Here is a 16,872-nt window from a genome sequence, read left to right on the forward strand (position 1 = left end):
CGGCAATTAACTCCTAAGGGTACGGCTGGTGGCACATTGCAGTTCGGCCATGGCACAACAAAAGCCCAAACTTCGTTTTTCAGGACCTTTTGCTCGAAAAAGTATATTAACGGTTTCGGTGTTATTTCAGCCACTTGGCATAGTACCGTCACCGGTATTGTTCGGTATGTATATATATTTTACCGAGATTAAGTCCCTGATTTCACACAGTGAATTAAAGTTTCAAAGCGAAATGTTCAGCTCTGTACGAAGCATTAACGACATTAGATTCGAGACTAAAAGACTTGAATTTTTGGAGATGTTATGACATTTCGACGAACATTGCGCCGGACGGCGCACACGGTTTTCGCCGACATTTCACCGACTCCAGATTTGACCGGCAACAAATTTGATCGAATTGATTCAATCGATTGATGAAGTTAATCGCCATACGGTCTATCCATCTGTCACCAACTCCTCAAATCACTCGCCGATGTCGAGCCGTTCTCGAGCCGCCCGATGTGTAACGGATAGACTTGGGATCTGTATGCATTTATAGCAAAATTGAGCAGATGAAATTGGTAGTTGTTGGAAAATTTTTAAAATTGAAAATGTCAATATATGATTTCTCCTTTATTAAAATCATTAAGGAAAGGGATGACATTCTTTTGAGTTTCTATTTCTTGTAATCAACGCTGACGTTTTTTATTTTGCATAAAGACCCGCTGTCTATCCGTAACACATCGGGCGGGTGGCCCGAACGTGGTCGACCTCGTCGGGCGCGTTCGGACAGAAGCGGACAATAATAACTCGCTCTCTTTTGTGGCAGCTAATTTCCTACATTTGCCACAAGATGGACAGATAGTCAAAGAAAGACCTTTCTCGCTGCTACCTGATCCGTCACCGATCTCTATATATACAGTCTTAAACCACCTTCCGATATCGCAGCGTCTCGGGCATGGCCCGCCTTACTGATGAGTCCTCTAGCGGTTCAGGACTGGTCGGTCAGAGCTGTGACACACCTTTTTTGGCCATTCCGTCGCGATCCAGGCGGCGACCCTTGCAGCGACCCGTGCAGCTATTGGGTCGCTGCACGGGTCGCCGCAAGTTTCTGTGTTAAAGTCGAATAACTTTCGATAGAAAAGAGATAGAACGATGATTTTTTTTTTAAATTAAAGCTCTAACTTTGCAGAATATGCGGAAAGTAGGGAAATGATGGTACGAACGTTTTTTAACCTTGACAAAATTCGTTAAACCTGCACAATTTCAATAAAACTTTTTTGCAACATGCTGTACATCATTTCCCGTACATTCTTCCACGCTTATTTCAAATCTGGTCTCAGAATTTGTCTACCACCTCAGGATTTTCCAAAAAATCGAATTTTTTGTCAACGAAACATCATGAAATCATATTTTCGTTGAAATCCGATTGAGCTACACTTTTTTTTTGGTGGTTTTATTAGGAAAGGATTGGGCTATTGCAAAATTATTTTTTTAACCTCGACCATCAACTGTATGGAGTCGAAAAATTTAAACTAATTCGTTTTTTACGTCTTTTTCGATGAGCCGTCACACAGTGGTCTGGATTGGAAAATCGTGTGCCTTTCTGCCCAAAAACGAACTTTCTCGTATCGATATCTATAAACATTGCTTCCCAAATGTTCACAGACCTCGGAAATGAAGAAAATAGTACAATTTAATAAATATAATAGTTGCAATAAACATGGAAAATAGGACATTTTAAGAGGAGGATTTTTTACGAGAAAAGTTGCTTCTCTGTGATGCGGTGCCCTGACGTTCCTATTTAATATTATCTCTCGCTTTTTTTTTATATTGAAGAGCAGACTTTTGTGATAAAAATCATATCTTTCTATTATTTATTAACGTAAATACTCTATTTATATAATAATGCTCAATACCGTAAGAAAAATTTGTGAAGTCCTTTCCATTTAAGATGGTATATCTTTAAAGTTTAGCCGAGTTTAGCTTTCTAATTAATTGGAATATATTTAGTACACTTTCCTTCTAAATAATCATGAAAAAATTAATTCCGCCCCTCTCCGCCCGCTCAAATTATTATTGTTTAAAGCCATTAAAGTTGGTAATAGAATGTTTGCGAGGAATATTGTTGGTACAAATTATTATCAGATGACTTCACATAGCGAAAAATGTAAGATTTTAGTGTTAAATATTGCATCCGAGGTAATTCTTTAGTATTAAAATATAATAGAAGTTTTTCAATTCTGTTTCGTTCTGATATTTCGCTCACCTCTAGTAAAATAAAGATATAAGGTAGTAGGCTCGTTTCGTTTTTTAATCATTATAAATTATTATAAAAAATATCTTTGACACGCTTGTAATGCGTTTTTACCTTTACGGTAATTTTTTTTGTGTATGTTGATTGCAACAAGACTTCTCAAATTTATATTTTACGTATTCCATAAAACGTTACACATGTGTGAAACATAAATATAAAAAATACATATTTAGAAAGTAAAAAATAGTATGTACGATTATATTCCAAAAATTTTTTTTTAAATCAAAAATATCAATGAAAATTTATAAAAAATTATTGTTTAACAAATGCAAAAAATATTTAATTACCTATAGTTAAAAATGACTATTTTTTAAATATTTTTAGTGAAAATTTCATTGCAGTATCTCTACTGGTTCAAAAGTTATAACAAAATGGCACACGATTTTCCAATCCAGACCACTGTGCGTCAGTGATTTAAATTTTGAACAAAATATGTTTATATTCCTTGGAGTTTCCACTGTAAAATGAGCCCTTCAAAAGAAATGGAGATATAAAAATTGGCGTCACAAGGAGCTGGCAACGGACGCTGTATACGACTAAATAACCCCATTTACACCTCGAGAATAATATTAGCAACCAGTCTTGACCAACGATGCCTTTTTAAGTGAAAGGTAACAACCCTGGAACAGACATTTTCTGACGTAAGGATCGACAGCGTCGGTCCTGAAATTACATATTTCATTCACGTAGTGAAAAAACATTTTAGATTTGTCTATGTCCAACAAGTGATCCAATACACTGCCTCGTAAGTACGAGCGATAGCGGAACAGCAGTGGGTTAGGATACGATACCGTTACCGCCCACTACATACTACGCAATTGTAGGGGATGGCGGCAAGACGCCAACACGCATGGATTCGAACTGGTGACATTGTACTTGGTGTAAGCCTGAGAAGAAGGTTCCCAGGCAGGATTACGGTGACGTGTCTAGGTGCGAATGCGCGGACGATTGGATCAGAGTGGAGGAGGCAGGACTCGTTTCACATGCATTTTCGGCTGTATTGAAATACTTATTACAGCGGTCACACATACTACGCAGCGTGCGCCATCGAAGTCAACACATTGAGACTACGGGCGCGCGGCTGGGGTCGGGCTAGGCAGACCACGGGCGCGCGGCTGGGGTCGGGCTAGGCAGACCCAGGCAGACCCAACCCGGTAGACTCGATTTCTTTCAGTGCCGTTCCCGGGGCTGTTCTCTAGAGGGAGATTTATGACAGGTCCTTACTATTGAGCTGGAAGTCGACACTTCCTCGACCAACACGTTTTGACTGTAATTTTCAAATCACTCGACGATGTCGAGCCACTCTCGAGCCGCTTGATATGTCACGAATAGACTGCGGATCTTTATGCATTTATAGCAAACTTGAGTAGATGAAATTGATAGTTGTTGGAAAATTTTTTAAATTGTAGATGTCAATATATGATTTCTCCTCTATTAAAATCATTAAAGGAAGAGATGACATTCAATTTAGTTTCTATTTCCTGTAATCGACGCTGACATTTTTTATTTTGCATAAAGTTCCGCAGTCTATCCGTGACACACTATCAGGTGGCCCGGTGGCCCGAGAGTGGCTCGACTTCGTCGAGCGCGTTCAGACGTCAGACAGAAGCGGACAAGTTCGTGCGAACGCAGAATTGAATCTCGAGTAGCGCGAAAACTCGCTCGCCCGAACTTGTCCGATTCTTTCCGAACCCGCCCGACGAGATCGAGACACTCCCGGGCAGCTCGAAACCCCTTGGCAGCCCGATGCACTCGGGTAGCTTGAAACGCACTCGAGCCGAAAATTATAAATTTCAACACTCTACACCTACCGAACCTTAAAAGTAACTGGTAAATGTTTCTTTGTATGAAAGTGATGAGATTGATTTTATTTAGACTTTATGCAGCTTTCCTTGTAATATGTTATAATGTATTGGCTCGTTCGGAAAGTCATTTCGTTTTCTCCTTTGCTGAAGAAACAATTCAATTCAATTTGATTTCTATTTCTTGCAATCGATATAGTAAATTTTTATTTTGCAGAAAGATCCGCAGTCTATCCGTGACACACCATCGGGTGGCCCGGTGGCCCGAGAGTGGCTCGACTTCGTCGAGCGCTTTCAGACGTCAGACAGAAGCGGACAAGTTCGTGCGAACGCAGAATTGAATCTCGAGTAGCGCGAAAACTCGTTCGCCCGAACTTGTCCGATTCTTTCCGAACCCGCCCGACGAGATCGAGACACTCCCGGGCAGCTCGAAACCCCTTGGCAGCCCGATGCACTCGGGTAGCTTGAAACGCGCTCGAGCCGAAAATTATAAATTTCAACACTCTACACCTACCGAACCTTAAAAGTAACTGGTAAATGTTTCTTTGTATGAAAGTGATGAGATTGATTTTATTTAGACTTTATGCAGCTCTCCTTGTAATATGTTAATGTATTAGCTCGTTCGGAAAGTCATTTCGTTTTCTCCTTTGCTGAAGAAATAACATTCAATTTGATTTCTATTTCTTGCAATCGATGTAGTCAATTTCTACTTTGCAGAAAGATTCGCAGTCTAGTAATGACAAACGGAAGCATTGCCATCCCTACACGATAAACGAAATTACTTTCCGAACGACCTGATAGTATGTAGTATGTAATTTAAATAAAAATATTAATTTTGTCAGTAAAAAGAAAGACTGCTGCTGCTACACATTTGTATAATAGACATTTACGTTAGCGACATCTACCACATAGCACGTCCTACATTAATGCGACCTGGCGCGACCGTGTTGCCCTCTTACGGCGAGGCAAAATCGAGCCCCGTTCTCCGTGCAGTGGCGCGGCAGCAGGGATCCAAAACGCGACATAGCTGCGGCGCAGTACAGCTGCAGAACGGAGCAGTTGGTTGTCTGGGATAAAAGAGACGATAACTTGTTTAATATTGTACTATACGATGCGAACTTTTTTGGGAAGTTAGAGCAATTAGTTTACTACAGCAATTGATCGGAATTGTAGAAAAAATACTTTGTATTATCGAGAAATCCGAATCCCGCACCCTTGCAATCCTGGAAAACGGAGTCTACCACATTAAAATTTACTATCCGAAGGTTTCGGTGGATATTCTTTTAGTTATATGAATATTAAATATTTAAGACGCTACTGCCGAAAATATATTTAAATGCGTCATGAATAGTTTGGAGAAGTTACATTTGTCTGTTAATAACATAATTGGGATAGGAGTAGACAATGCCAATGTAATGGTAGGGCGTTTCAATTCTGTAACGACTAAATTTCAGAATAGGAATAGGGAAATTATAAAATTTCCATGTTTGTGCCACAGTATCCATTTAGTTGCAAGACATGCAACGAAATGGATACCCGAATCGGTAGAAAGACTGTTGCAAGACATATATAAACACTTCTCGAATAGTTCCAAAAGGGCAGCCATATTAGGCGATATACAGGCATTGATGCGGGTAGAAAAACAGAAGATTCTACGCCCATCAAAAACTAGGTGGCTAGCTCAAGCTGCATGCGTCGCGAGAGTACTAAGCCAATGGAATCCATTGTTCAGTGCATTCGCAGAGGAAGTTGTAAGTGGCAGTGAGGGTTCTTTGGATGGAAACCAGATTTATTCTCAACTTACAGATGATTTCACAAAGCCATATTTGGAATTTTTAAATTATATATTACATAAATTTCACAGATTTAATATTTACTTTTAGTCTAATGAAGTTTTAATACACAGAATTAGCGAGGAATGCAAATCATTTATAGGAATACTAGCGTACGGGTTCGTTAAACCGGAGTTTTCGGTGGATAATAATGTAGACAAATTAAATGTAGAAGATACAACGATATTATTGCCGTTAAATGAAATTTATATTGGGGCAGCAGCAACCAATTTGATAGATGATTTAAGAGAAAGTCAGCCCGAGGAAGTCACACAATTCTATACAAATATTCAACAATTTTATAAAACTGCGTACAAAGAGTCCATCAAAAGACTTCCGGTTAACGACAAGTTTGTAAATGCATTGAATTTTTTAGATCCAAACGTAGCATTAGATCACAGTAAACACGTAGGTCAAATCGATATCATTGCAGAACATTTTCCATCCAAAGTGACAGCTGAAATAGCAATTGACCAATGGTTCACATTGTCTGCGGGTTCAACATATGAACAAAAAGAACAGTTTAAAAAATTAGATGTTATAGCATTTTGGAGCACCGTAAGAAATTTAAAAGATTGTTCAGGTGAATTAATGTATGGCGAACTTGCAAAACTAGCATTTATATGCCTATCACTACCGCATTCCAATGCAGATGTGGAAAGGTATTTTTCAATAATCACGGACATGAAAAATTTAAAAAGAAATTGCTTAGGTACGCAGATGCTTTCCGCTATAACTAGAATTAAATTATATTTAAAGTCAAAGAACGTTGATGCATGCAGCTACAATGTACCGGACAATGTGTTGAAATATTTTAATTCTGACATGTACCACAGCAAAGAAGTACCTTCCGAATTAGATGGGATCTTGCTCCCTGACGAAACCGAAAATAGCAGCAGTGAGAGTGATACATGTTGAATATTAGTTTGATTATTACGTGTGTGTGTGTGTGTGTGTATGTGTATATTTATATCATATTGTATTTTATTGTATACTATTATGTACAAGTACGTCTACACTTGAATACCTAACGCGCTCAACCAACCGAGCTGGTGTATATTATTATGTATAATATATTTATTATATTCAGTATTCAATTCTACAATTCGTTTCGCCTTCCCAATAATCCCAATACCAAACTTTCGAATATATGCATTGAAAAAGGTAGTTTCAAAATCCACAGTGTGAAAATTCATACTTCATACTTCGCTTCACGACTGAAACTCCCACAATTCATTTTATTTATAATAAAGAATGTTTACAATGTCTATTTAGATCGATTCATATTATTAATTTCATTAAGTACGTATATGTACATGAGTTCGATACGATACGCGGCAATAACCTAAAACCTGCGAAATGTCATATCATCTCATCTGTCATCGTTGCGTGTGTGTGCGTCCCCGTCCCCATCGCGCACGCGCAACGTGTCCCCCATTTGCCCCTACTCAATCCCCGTCGCGCACGCGCAACGTGTCACTTACTCTGGTGGTCGTCGGAGAGGGGGTACCTAAAATCGGCGTGATTCCCCTCATCTGGCAGCACTGGGTCGGACCGTCATTCTGATCTCGACAGTCGAATTGAAAGTAAGTACTGTTCAAACCTCTCTTCATTCCAATCCAGAATATCTGACCCATAGTTTTTCGTTTATTTTTCACTATTTCATCATTACTGTAAAGTCGCGATATTTGTCAACGACCACGCACGCGATAGTTTTCGTTTATTCTTCATTTCTTCTCGTAATGTAAAGTCGCGATATTTGTAAACGACCCTGTGCGCGATAGTTTTCGGGTGCCCGCGCATTCCACTGTCATGCTGTTATTCTCTACGTTTGGCTTTCTTTTGAACTCTCGTCGCGATCATAAAAAAATAATGTCGTATGAAATAGTTGTCCGTGCAGAACACAGGCTCTTTGACAAAAATCGCAACTTTACTGTACTTTTTTATTGCTACTTGGCCAGATATTTTGAATATTTATTGAGTGTGTGTTCGTGTTTTGATTAATTTGTTTTTTTTTTCACGATGTAGATGGACTCGTACAGAACGCAGCAGCAATTACCTTCACCACCACTGTTTTCACCCACATCGGTGTCCACGGCAGCGGCAGCGAACGTCGCCCGACGAGCGACGGCGACCTTGGAGGCAGCACGAGAGGAAAACCGATCACTCGCGGCCCAGATAGCGGCCCTTGAGGCAGCACAAGAGAGGGCCTGGAAATCAGAGGCCCTCCAAGCGGGCAACGAAATCGTGACGGCGGCCCCGACAGCGGCCACGCCAGCGGCCCCGACAGCAGCATATTTGTATCCACCCGCGATTAAAAGCTTTCTGGCGAGATTCCCGCCAGCGGCCCCGACAGCGGCCCCGTCACCACCCGCGAGAAGTTACAATGCAGTGCCGCCACCCGCCTCTTACGTGACAGCAGCCGCGACAACGTGTGGGTTCCCATCGATGGGAAAGTGGTCCCACTTGGATCATTCAGCCGCCGCCTCTTTACCATACTCATCGTCCGCGACAGAGGCCGAATTGCTATGGGTGAGTAACATAGTTCATTTCACCGGAATCACATATATCCAGTATCGGACAAAGTGTAGTGTCCTAAAAAAAAACGTAAACTTTTTAAATATTGTACTGTACGATTTGAACTTTTTTGGTGAAGCTATTCCATATTCATTGTTTACATTATCATTTCCGTAATAATGTCGATTCAAACAATTGCTTCAACAATAAATTGTTATCAAGATGATAATTCAAATATAATGCATGTAGAGACATATTATAAAAATGCATTTATTTTTTAAAAATGGTTCAAATTATAAATAAGTACTTATCAGGACAGTTTTCAATCTCCGGTCCCAACTAGGTCTCCTATGTTATTTTTATTATGATTAATTTTTTTTTATTTGTTGCAGAACAAAGTATTTGACGACGCACAGAGGAGATTCATTCACCTCCATCAACGCGCGGCAGTGACCGCCGAAGCCCGCGGACGCGGAGGCCGAGGAAGCGGAGGCCGAGACAGACGAGACAGACGAGACAGAGAGTATCACAACCGACCATATAATTTCTACTTTAAATAAAGTTTACACATTATATCTCCTGGATTACACATCTCCTGGATTCTTGGGTTCCATCTGTTTATTTTGTCATTAATACAAAACCGTGGAGAAGAATACAAAATTACGAATGGTGGAGGCACTTACCAATGAAGTCGACGAATCTGATAAAATTGAAACCGACGAATCATGTAAGAAATATGAATTAACTCGTGAAGACTTAAAAAACTATGCTGGTAAAGGAATTGAACATTTTATTTCCCACAAAACACTACTATTTTTTGAAAGATTTTCAATTCCTATAGAATTTTTTTAAAAAGATCCCGATTCATGGGAAGATGACGAGGATTTCAAATTTGGACTAAACATTGTACAAAACTTAAAAGTTGTTAATGACACTGCTGAGCGCGGTATTAAGCTTATTCAAGACTATAATCAGTTATTATCAAAAAATGAAGGAGGAGAAACAATATATTTTACAAATTATTTCCGAAAATAGGAAACAATATCCAGATGTATCAAAAAAGTCATTACGAGATAAATAAATTATTTTATGTATAATGTACTGTATTATATGTATAATGTATATTTATAAAAATATAAAAAAATTTCTTAGACAAAAGTTGTATTGTTTATTAAATTAAATATAATGCAAAGAAAAAAATTTTTTTTTAAACACAAATTAAGGTTTGAAAAATGTATATTTGCGACCTGCTAATTACAATCACTGCTATTGCTTTCGCTAGGATTATATTCTACCTAAAGGTAGACTATACTGCAATAACGAAATAAATTTATTCGTGACAAATCGATCCATTCGAAACAAATGGCATATAATTATGCGTTTGAGTTACTTCTCTTGCGTATTACATTTATTCATGGTCGGACGGTTACCTCTTAACGATCGCGACATCTATTAATTGTGCTATTCACCATACACAAATACAAGTTGTTTAGCCTGTACATCCCTCTCCCGTAGGGGGCATTCGCGATTACGTGTACGCGTCTCGCATGTGTGTGTATGCCGTGCCGCGGAACTACGCGTCTATCCATCTGTCCGGTCTTCTTGTTCAGCACGTGAAGGTGTCCACACGTTCGGTGAGTAACACGCAATACATACTTTTATTCTTTAAAATTACCTTATTCGGTGACCATTCCTTTCTAAACTGTAGATCATTGAAAAGCTCTGCATTTTTAGATTAATTTGATATTAAATACTCGTGCTCTTAAAGAATATATACATATACAGGGTGTCCCAAAATTCGTGAAAATCCCGAAAGGGGGTGGTTCCTGAGACCATTCTAAGAGACATTTTCCTTTGCACCAAAGTCAACTGCGGCTTTGTTTAGGAGTTATTAACGAAAAACACGGACCAATCAGAGCGCGCCCTGGGCCGCAGCGCCGTCACGATGCGACAGAGCCGGAACTAGGGCGTGGCGAAGGTGGCACCTGCCACGGGCGCAACAGTCGTAGGGGCGCAACGGGCGCAACGCACGCAGGTCTCGTGGGGGCGCTATGCCAAATTTTTTATTTACATGCAGCGCAAAGGCGCGAATTTTTATCGAGTCCCGAGCGTCCGAGATTCCGAGGCCACACGAGGCGTTCGAGACGAGCCGCAACGCCCGCGCGCCGAACCCGCCTCCCGTCCTGACGACCAAGCCCAAGAAAGTCATAGCGCTGCGCGCTGGTCAGTCTTCGGTTGGTCGTTCGGCGGGAAAACGCGAACGAGTGCGTAATGACGCAAGAAAGAAAACAAAAGATGATTTGCACGATACCCACGGATGAAAACGCGAACAAGCGCGTAACGGCGCGAGAAAGAAAACAAAAGATGATTTGCACGATACCGCAGTCGCCACGCGGACGACGACTGCCCGGAGCATCGGCGACGCAGGAAAGAAGAAAGTTTCAAGTGAGTATATTATCTGGTTCGAGCAAAATTGTTCAAAGTTATTCACGCTGAAACCATACAACATTCCTTCGTATATGTATATGTATTTGTTTATAGGGATGCCACCAAAGAAGAAATCAGGTGCTCAGTTTAAACAGATCCGCGAGGAGAAAAAGGCTGCAGCTCTAAAAAACACCGGTAATATAGAGCAATTCTTTCCAAGAGAACTACCATCGACATCGGAAAACACAAATAACGAACTAAATACAGAACTCAATCAACCTGAACATATTGCACAAAACGTAGAATCCAACAGCTCAAACGGAATACCTACTGAGAATAATTCCGCAAATCAACAAAGATTAGAACATGATTGCGCAGTAGAAAATTCGATTGACGTTGATTTCAATAATCCTAAATCGTGGACAGTTAATAAGGACACTATCAAACTGTATATTGAACACGGTCCTATTAATGGCGACGATATCGTCATGTATCCGTTAACTAACAATAGACGTTTTGAGAAAAAGTGGTTCACGAGAACAATGACAAATGGAGAACAAGTACACAGGAACTGGTTGATCTACTGTAAACAGCTTGACTCTCTGTTTTGTTTCCCGTGCACACTGTTCAACGACGACAGAAGCAGCATTTGGTTGAACGGTTTTAATGACTGGCAACATCTTAACCCCTATTTACCAAGACATGAAAGCTCTATATCTCATAGAGCAAATTATATAAAACTGAAGAAGTTTGAGAAGAAGTTGAAATGTGGTGGCTTCGTAGATGACCATTTACTCGAACAACTCGAAAAAGAAAAGGGAAAGTGGAGACATGTATTGAAAGTAATACTCGATGCAATTTTGCACTGCGTCAAAAACAATGAAGCCCTTAGAGGGACATCTGAAATCATTGGGCGACCAGACTGTGGAAAATTTCTGAACACGATCGAATTGATTAGCCATTACGACAGTACTATCAAAAAACATATTGACAGTCACAATAAAGGTGCAATTTCTTATTTTTCACCAAAAATACGAAACGAATTGATTGATTTGGCTGCCAAACAAGTTCAATCGCACATAATTCAAAACATAAAGAAAGGTAAATATTTTTCAATCCTCTTCGATTGTACGACCGACATATCTCATAAAGAACAGATGGTTCAAATAATTCGGTACGTTCACATTGATTCAAATAAGAAATGTAAAATTGAAGAAAGCTTCATCACTTTCATTAACACTGAAGCAAAAACCGGAGAAGGTCTTTCGAGAGAAATTATTGACAAACTAGCAGAAGATGGCTTGGAAATTGCAAATGTACGAGGTCAGTCTTACGATAACGGAGCTAATATGGCGGGCAAGTATAAAGGTGTGCAGGCACGAATATTAGCCTTGAATGAGAATGCACGATTCATACCATGCACTGCCCATAGCTTGAATTTGATCGGTGTTAATGCTGCGAATATAGTACCACAAATGCAAACTTTTTTTGGTATTATCCAACAAACTTATAATTTTTTTGTTGGCTCAGCTGCTCGCTGGAAATTACTGCAAACCGAACTAAAAACCACGTTAAAGGGGTCTTGTGACACGCGATGGTCGTCAAAAGCAAATGCCGTGCATGCAATGAACTGCCAACTGCCGGCAATCGTGAACATGCTTAAAAAGATGACAGAGTCTGATCAGAATACAGGGGACACAATAGTACAAGCTAAGTCTATTTTAAAATCGATACAAACCTTTGAGTTTATAGGTCGACTAAAGTTTTGGGATTCGCTCCTGTCAAAAATCAACCGAATCAACCTAGCATTGCAAGACAAAAACCTCGATATTGCTCGAGCCACAGGAATGATTAAAGGTTTGCTGTCACAATTGACAATATACAGAGAAACTTTCTTCCCAACAATTTTACAATCATCTGCTGTGACAGCTGAAGAATTAGAAGTAACCATAGACATATAGAGATAGACTGCGCCGTCTTATGGGCGAGTTGAAGCACACAATGGCGGCGCGCGGTACAAAGAGTGAGAGAGAGAGCATTAGCCGGGGTCCATAGCGTTCTCTTTCTATATGATGTGTCGGTGGGGGAAGATTCCCCTACTCGCTTGCTAGATAATGTAGATTTCTACATAGTATTGATTAATTTGTTAATATTTATTTGGTTTTTGACATTTATTTGTTTTTTGGTTATCTACCATCGAATTGTAAAATAATAACAGATTAGAATAAACATTCAAAGACACACGTTTATTTATTGGAGAACTTTCCTCCACATAGGGCCGTTTCTAGGTGTACAGCCGCCTGCGTGCTGAGCAATTTTTCGCCGTCCCCCACCCTCACCTTGACAATGAGAAAAAATATTTAAACCAGTATACATAAGTGCTTTATTCAAATTTATAATGAGAAATTCAGAATACAATGAATTTGTTGTATTAACGCATTTTATAATCTAATAATATATCGCATTCCTAATATAAAATTTTATTTTATTTCGGTTGCGTTGTTCCATTTTCGACCGCAGTCGGCCGCCCCCTAAAATCGGCCGCCTGCGTGCGGGCACGCATTGCACGCCTGGTAGGATCCATGGGTAGGAACGGCCCTGCCTCCACACTCTGTGCTGCTCTGTGCTTACGGAAAAAACACGTGCCACGTGCCTAATTAACGTAATTAAGTGAAACCATACTTATTTTAAAAATGGTAAAAAAGTGCTATCAACCAACATATAAATAATAAAATAAGTCAAGGATTATTTTTAGTTGTTTTTTATTGATTTTTGAAAACAACAATTCTGTTATAATAACTTCGAATTCGCTGTACCGAATCCTGTACACATGTGGCTTCATGGTGAAGCCGAAGATTAAAATACTTTTTTAAAATGAGATTAATTAAATTTAATTTATGGTTTCTTTCAACCGTCTGTTCAACAAACATATCCATACGTGGGAAAATGTTTACTGTTGAAAGCAACATTTTTGCTTGGATGATTAATTTTTGTAAAATATTTTTTGAACGTAAATTTGGTGTGAGTCTTATTACTTTTTCCGCTGTTTTGCATATTGTTACTACGTCATTACTTGACCATGTATTATTGGAACAGCTTTAGGCGATATAAATCTTTTTATATTATCTCCAACAACTTTATAAGTAAAATCTCTTTCATTAAAATGATTACTGCATACTGTACTGTACTTTTTTAGTTCTCGCCCTATAACTGCAAACCATTTTAATTTTACCTCTTCGTTTTTAGGAATTCTAAACATTAAAACGAAACAGTTTTACATTAATATTAACAGATAAATAAAACTAAACAAATAGAAAACAAATTAAACAAATTTTGTAAACAAAACCTATTACGAATGTAAAAGCTACAAACAGTTATGTCTTTTATTTTACTTACTTATGAAAAGTAACGTCAGGAGAATATTGGAGCTTGCAGATGCAGCACTTTTTTACCATTCTTAAAATAAATATGGTTACGTACAATAAATAAACGTGTGTCTTTGAATGTTTATTCTAATCTGTTATTATTTTACAATTCGTTGGTAGGGAACCAAAAAACAAATAAATGTCAAAAATCAAATAAATATTAACAAATTAATCAATACTATGTAGAAATCTACATTATCTAGCAAGCAAGTAGGGGAATCTTTCCCCACCGACACATCAATTAGAAAGAGAACGCTATGGACCCCGGCTAATGCTCTCTCTCTCGCACGCCGCCATTATGTGCTTCAGCGCTTCGTACAGGCCGCGCAGTCTATCTCTATATGTCTATGGAAGTAACACAAGACTTTCAAGACACTCGAAAACGGAAAAAGAAGATGATGGCAGGAGAAAAGGCGAAAGATGAATCTCAACATATAAATGCCCAAACTCAATTTAAAGTAGAACTGATACAAGTTATTGACTCGATGATTACCCAAATTAATACCCGATTCGTCGCTCTGAATGAAGTTGCCGATGATTTCGCATTTCTGAGCGGCCAAGCGATTCTTGACACCGATGTTACTCTGCTCACCAAAATGGCAGCCGATCTTGCTCTCAAATATCCAAATGACCTGGATCCGTATGAATTTTCATTAGAAATTGAGAGTTTCAAATTCCAAGCCACGACATTAATGAACGACCTCAAGGACAAGGGTATGAACCATTTCCAAGTATTGGAGAAAATATACGAATTATCGCTTGAAAATGTATATCCTAATATAATCACAGCTTTGAGAATATTCTTATGCATGCCTGTAACGACGGCTACATGCGAACGTTCCTTCAGCAAGCTGAAGCTTATTAAATCATATCTGCGCTCCTCTTTGGCTCAAGAACATTTGGCGAATATGTCTATTTTGTCAATTGAGAAAGAAATAGCAACCCGCCTCAATTACGATGAAATAATCAACCTATTTGCGGAAGCGAAGTCTAGAAAAGTTTTGATATGAATAATTTATTACAAAAAATGTTGTAAAAAATTTTATACGTATGTTTCATTCATTTTTAATAATTATACGATATGGAAAAATATTTGAGTTCAATATATTTTCCCATTATACTACATAGATGGTAGGGGCGCATGCCAGATTGTTGCCACAGGCGCCAAAGCGGCTAGTTCCGGCTCTGCGATGCGATGTCACGGCGTACCGCGACACTCGCTTGCCGGCGCGGCTTGGCGCGCCGGGCCAGGGCGCGCTCTGATTGGTCCGTGTTTTTCGTTAATAACTCCTAAACAAAGCCGCAGTTGACTTTGGTGCAGAGGAAAATGTCTCTTAGAATGGTCTCAGGAACCACCCCCTTTCGGGATTTTCACGAATTTTGGGACACCCTGTATATGACTTATTTGTTCGCGAAAACGTGTAGGTTATACAGCTACATATTTTGAACAACATCTCCACGTGCGAGGGGATCTCTCTTTAATTGCCGGTTCCAATTTCGTATTTTCTAAATATATAAATATATCAATTGTATATTAATACATTAATATTTATTCGGCCGAACTTCTAAAGCCCCTGCTCTCCCTTCTTTCGAAGCAGGACATGCGTCATTCTATATTCGTTTCGACATTTACATATATATATATTCTCTAAGCACGAGTATTTAATATCAAATTAATCTAAAATTTCAGAGCTTTACAATGATCTACAGTTTAGAAAGAACAAACTATTCATTTCCGCCAAAAGTTAAAATTACATTTCGCGTTCAGCATGTTGAAACGAATAGAATGACGCATGTCCTGTTTCGAACGGTTAGTTGGCGGGAGGGGGGGGGGGGGTCGACGTATTGCCATTAAGTGAAATGAGTGTGAGGTAAATATTTACAAAAGGGGACCCAGCTCCGATGATCTTTACCTTGAAATATGTTGTCGAGCACAACATTCCGGATAACGTTTTTCTATACATATACACTATACTATGCTATATGCTTATATTAGGTTGGGGAAAAAAAATCCGTTAGGGGGAGAAAGGAATTCGTTATCTCGAGCGGAGAAATGATGGATTTCTATTTCCCCAACCTAATACTTTTATATGAAATAATATAATAAATAGGATGATTTATTATTTACTGTTTACACTACTATTTTATTTGCAGCAAAACCAAGCTGATTGGATTTGAGTAAACCAGTCCATCCTGAATACGCCACCGAGGAAGCTAGACTACGGATGTTGGAAACATTAAGTAAGTTTAATAAAGACTCATGTATCTTCAATATATACAGCGGCTCACGAAAGTATTCGAACGCCCTTTAAAACAGTATAACTTTTTTATAATTGTAACAAACGACCTGATTTTCTGTAATTAATTAGAAGTGCTGGTTTATGAAATGATATGCACAGCAGATTTTCGGAAAAATTATAATTTACAAAGTTACATGCAAAAATAAAAAAGGCATTTTTAAAACTTTTTTATCAGGGCCCTTAAAGAAAATTTAAAATATGAGTTTTGTAGATCTATGTTACCTTATACACGTGCTGAAAATTTCGTCAAAATCGATTAACATATAAACGAGC

At 38.9% G+C, this 16,872-nt stretch overlaps 1 protein-coding gene across 1 annotated transcript; it reads left to right on the top strand.

Moving 5' to 3' along the window:
* Positions 1-14,640: 14,640 nt before the first annotated feature.
* LOC143213670 (uncharacterized) lies at positions 14,641-15,309 on the top strand. The gene has a single exon (XM_076433724.1). The coding sequence runs from the start codon at positions 14,641-14,643 to the stop codon at positions 15,307-15,309; it is 669 nt and encodes a 222-aa protein (XP_076289839.1).
* The last annotated feature ends 1,563 nt before the right edge of the window (positions 15,310-16,872 follow it).

Source organism: Lasioglossum baleicum, chromosome 11 (genome assembly GCF_051020765.1).
Source record: "Lasioglossum baleicum chromosome 11, iyLasBale1, whole genome shotgun sequence".
Classification (NCBI taxonomy): Eukaryota; Metazoa; Arthropoda; class Insecta; order Hymenoptera; family Halictidae; genus Lasioglossum; species Lasioglossum baleicum.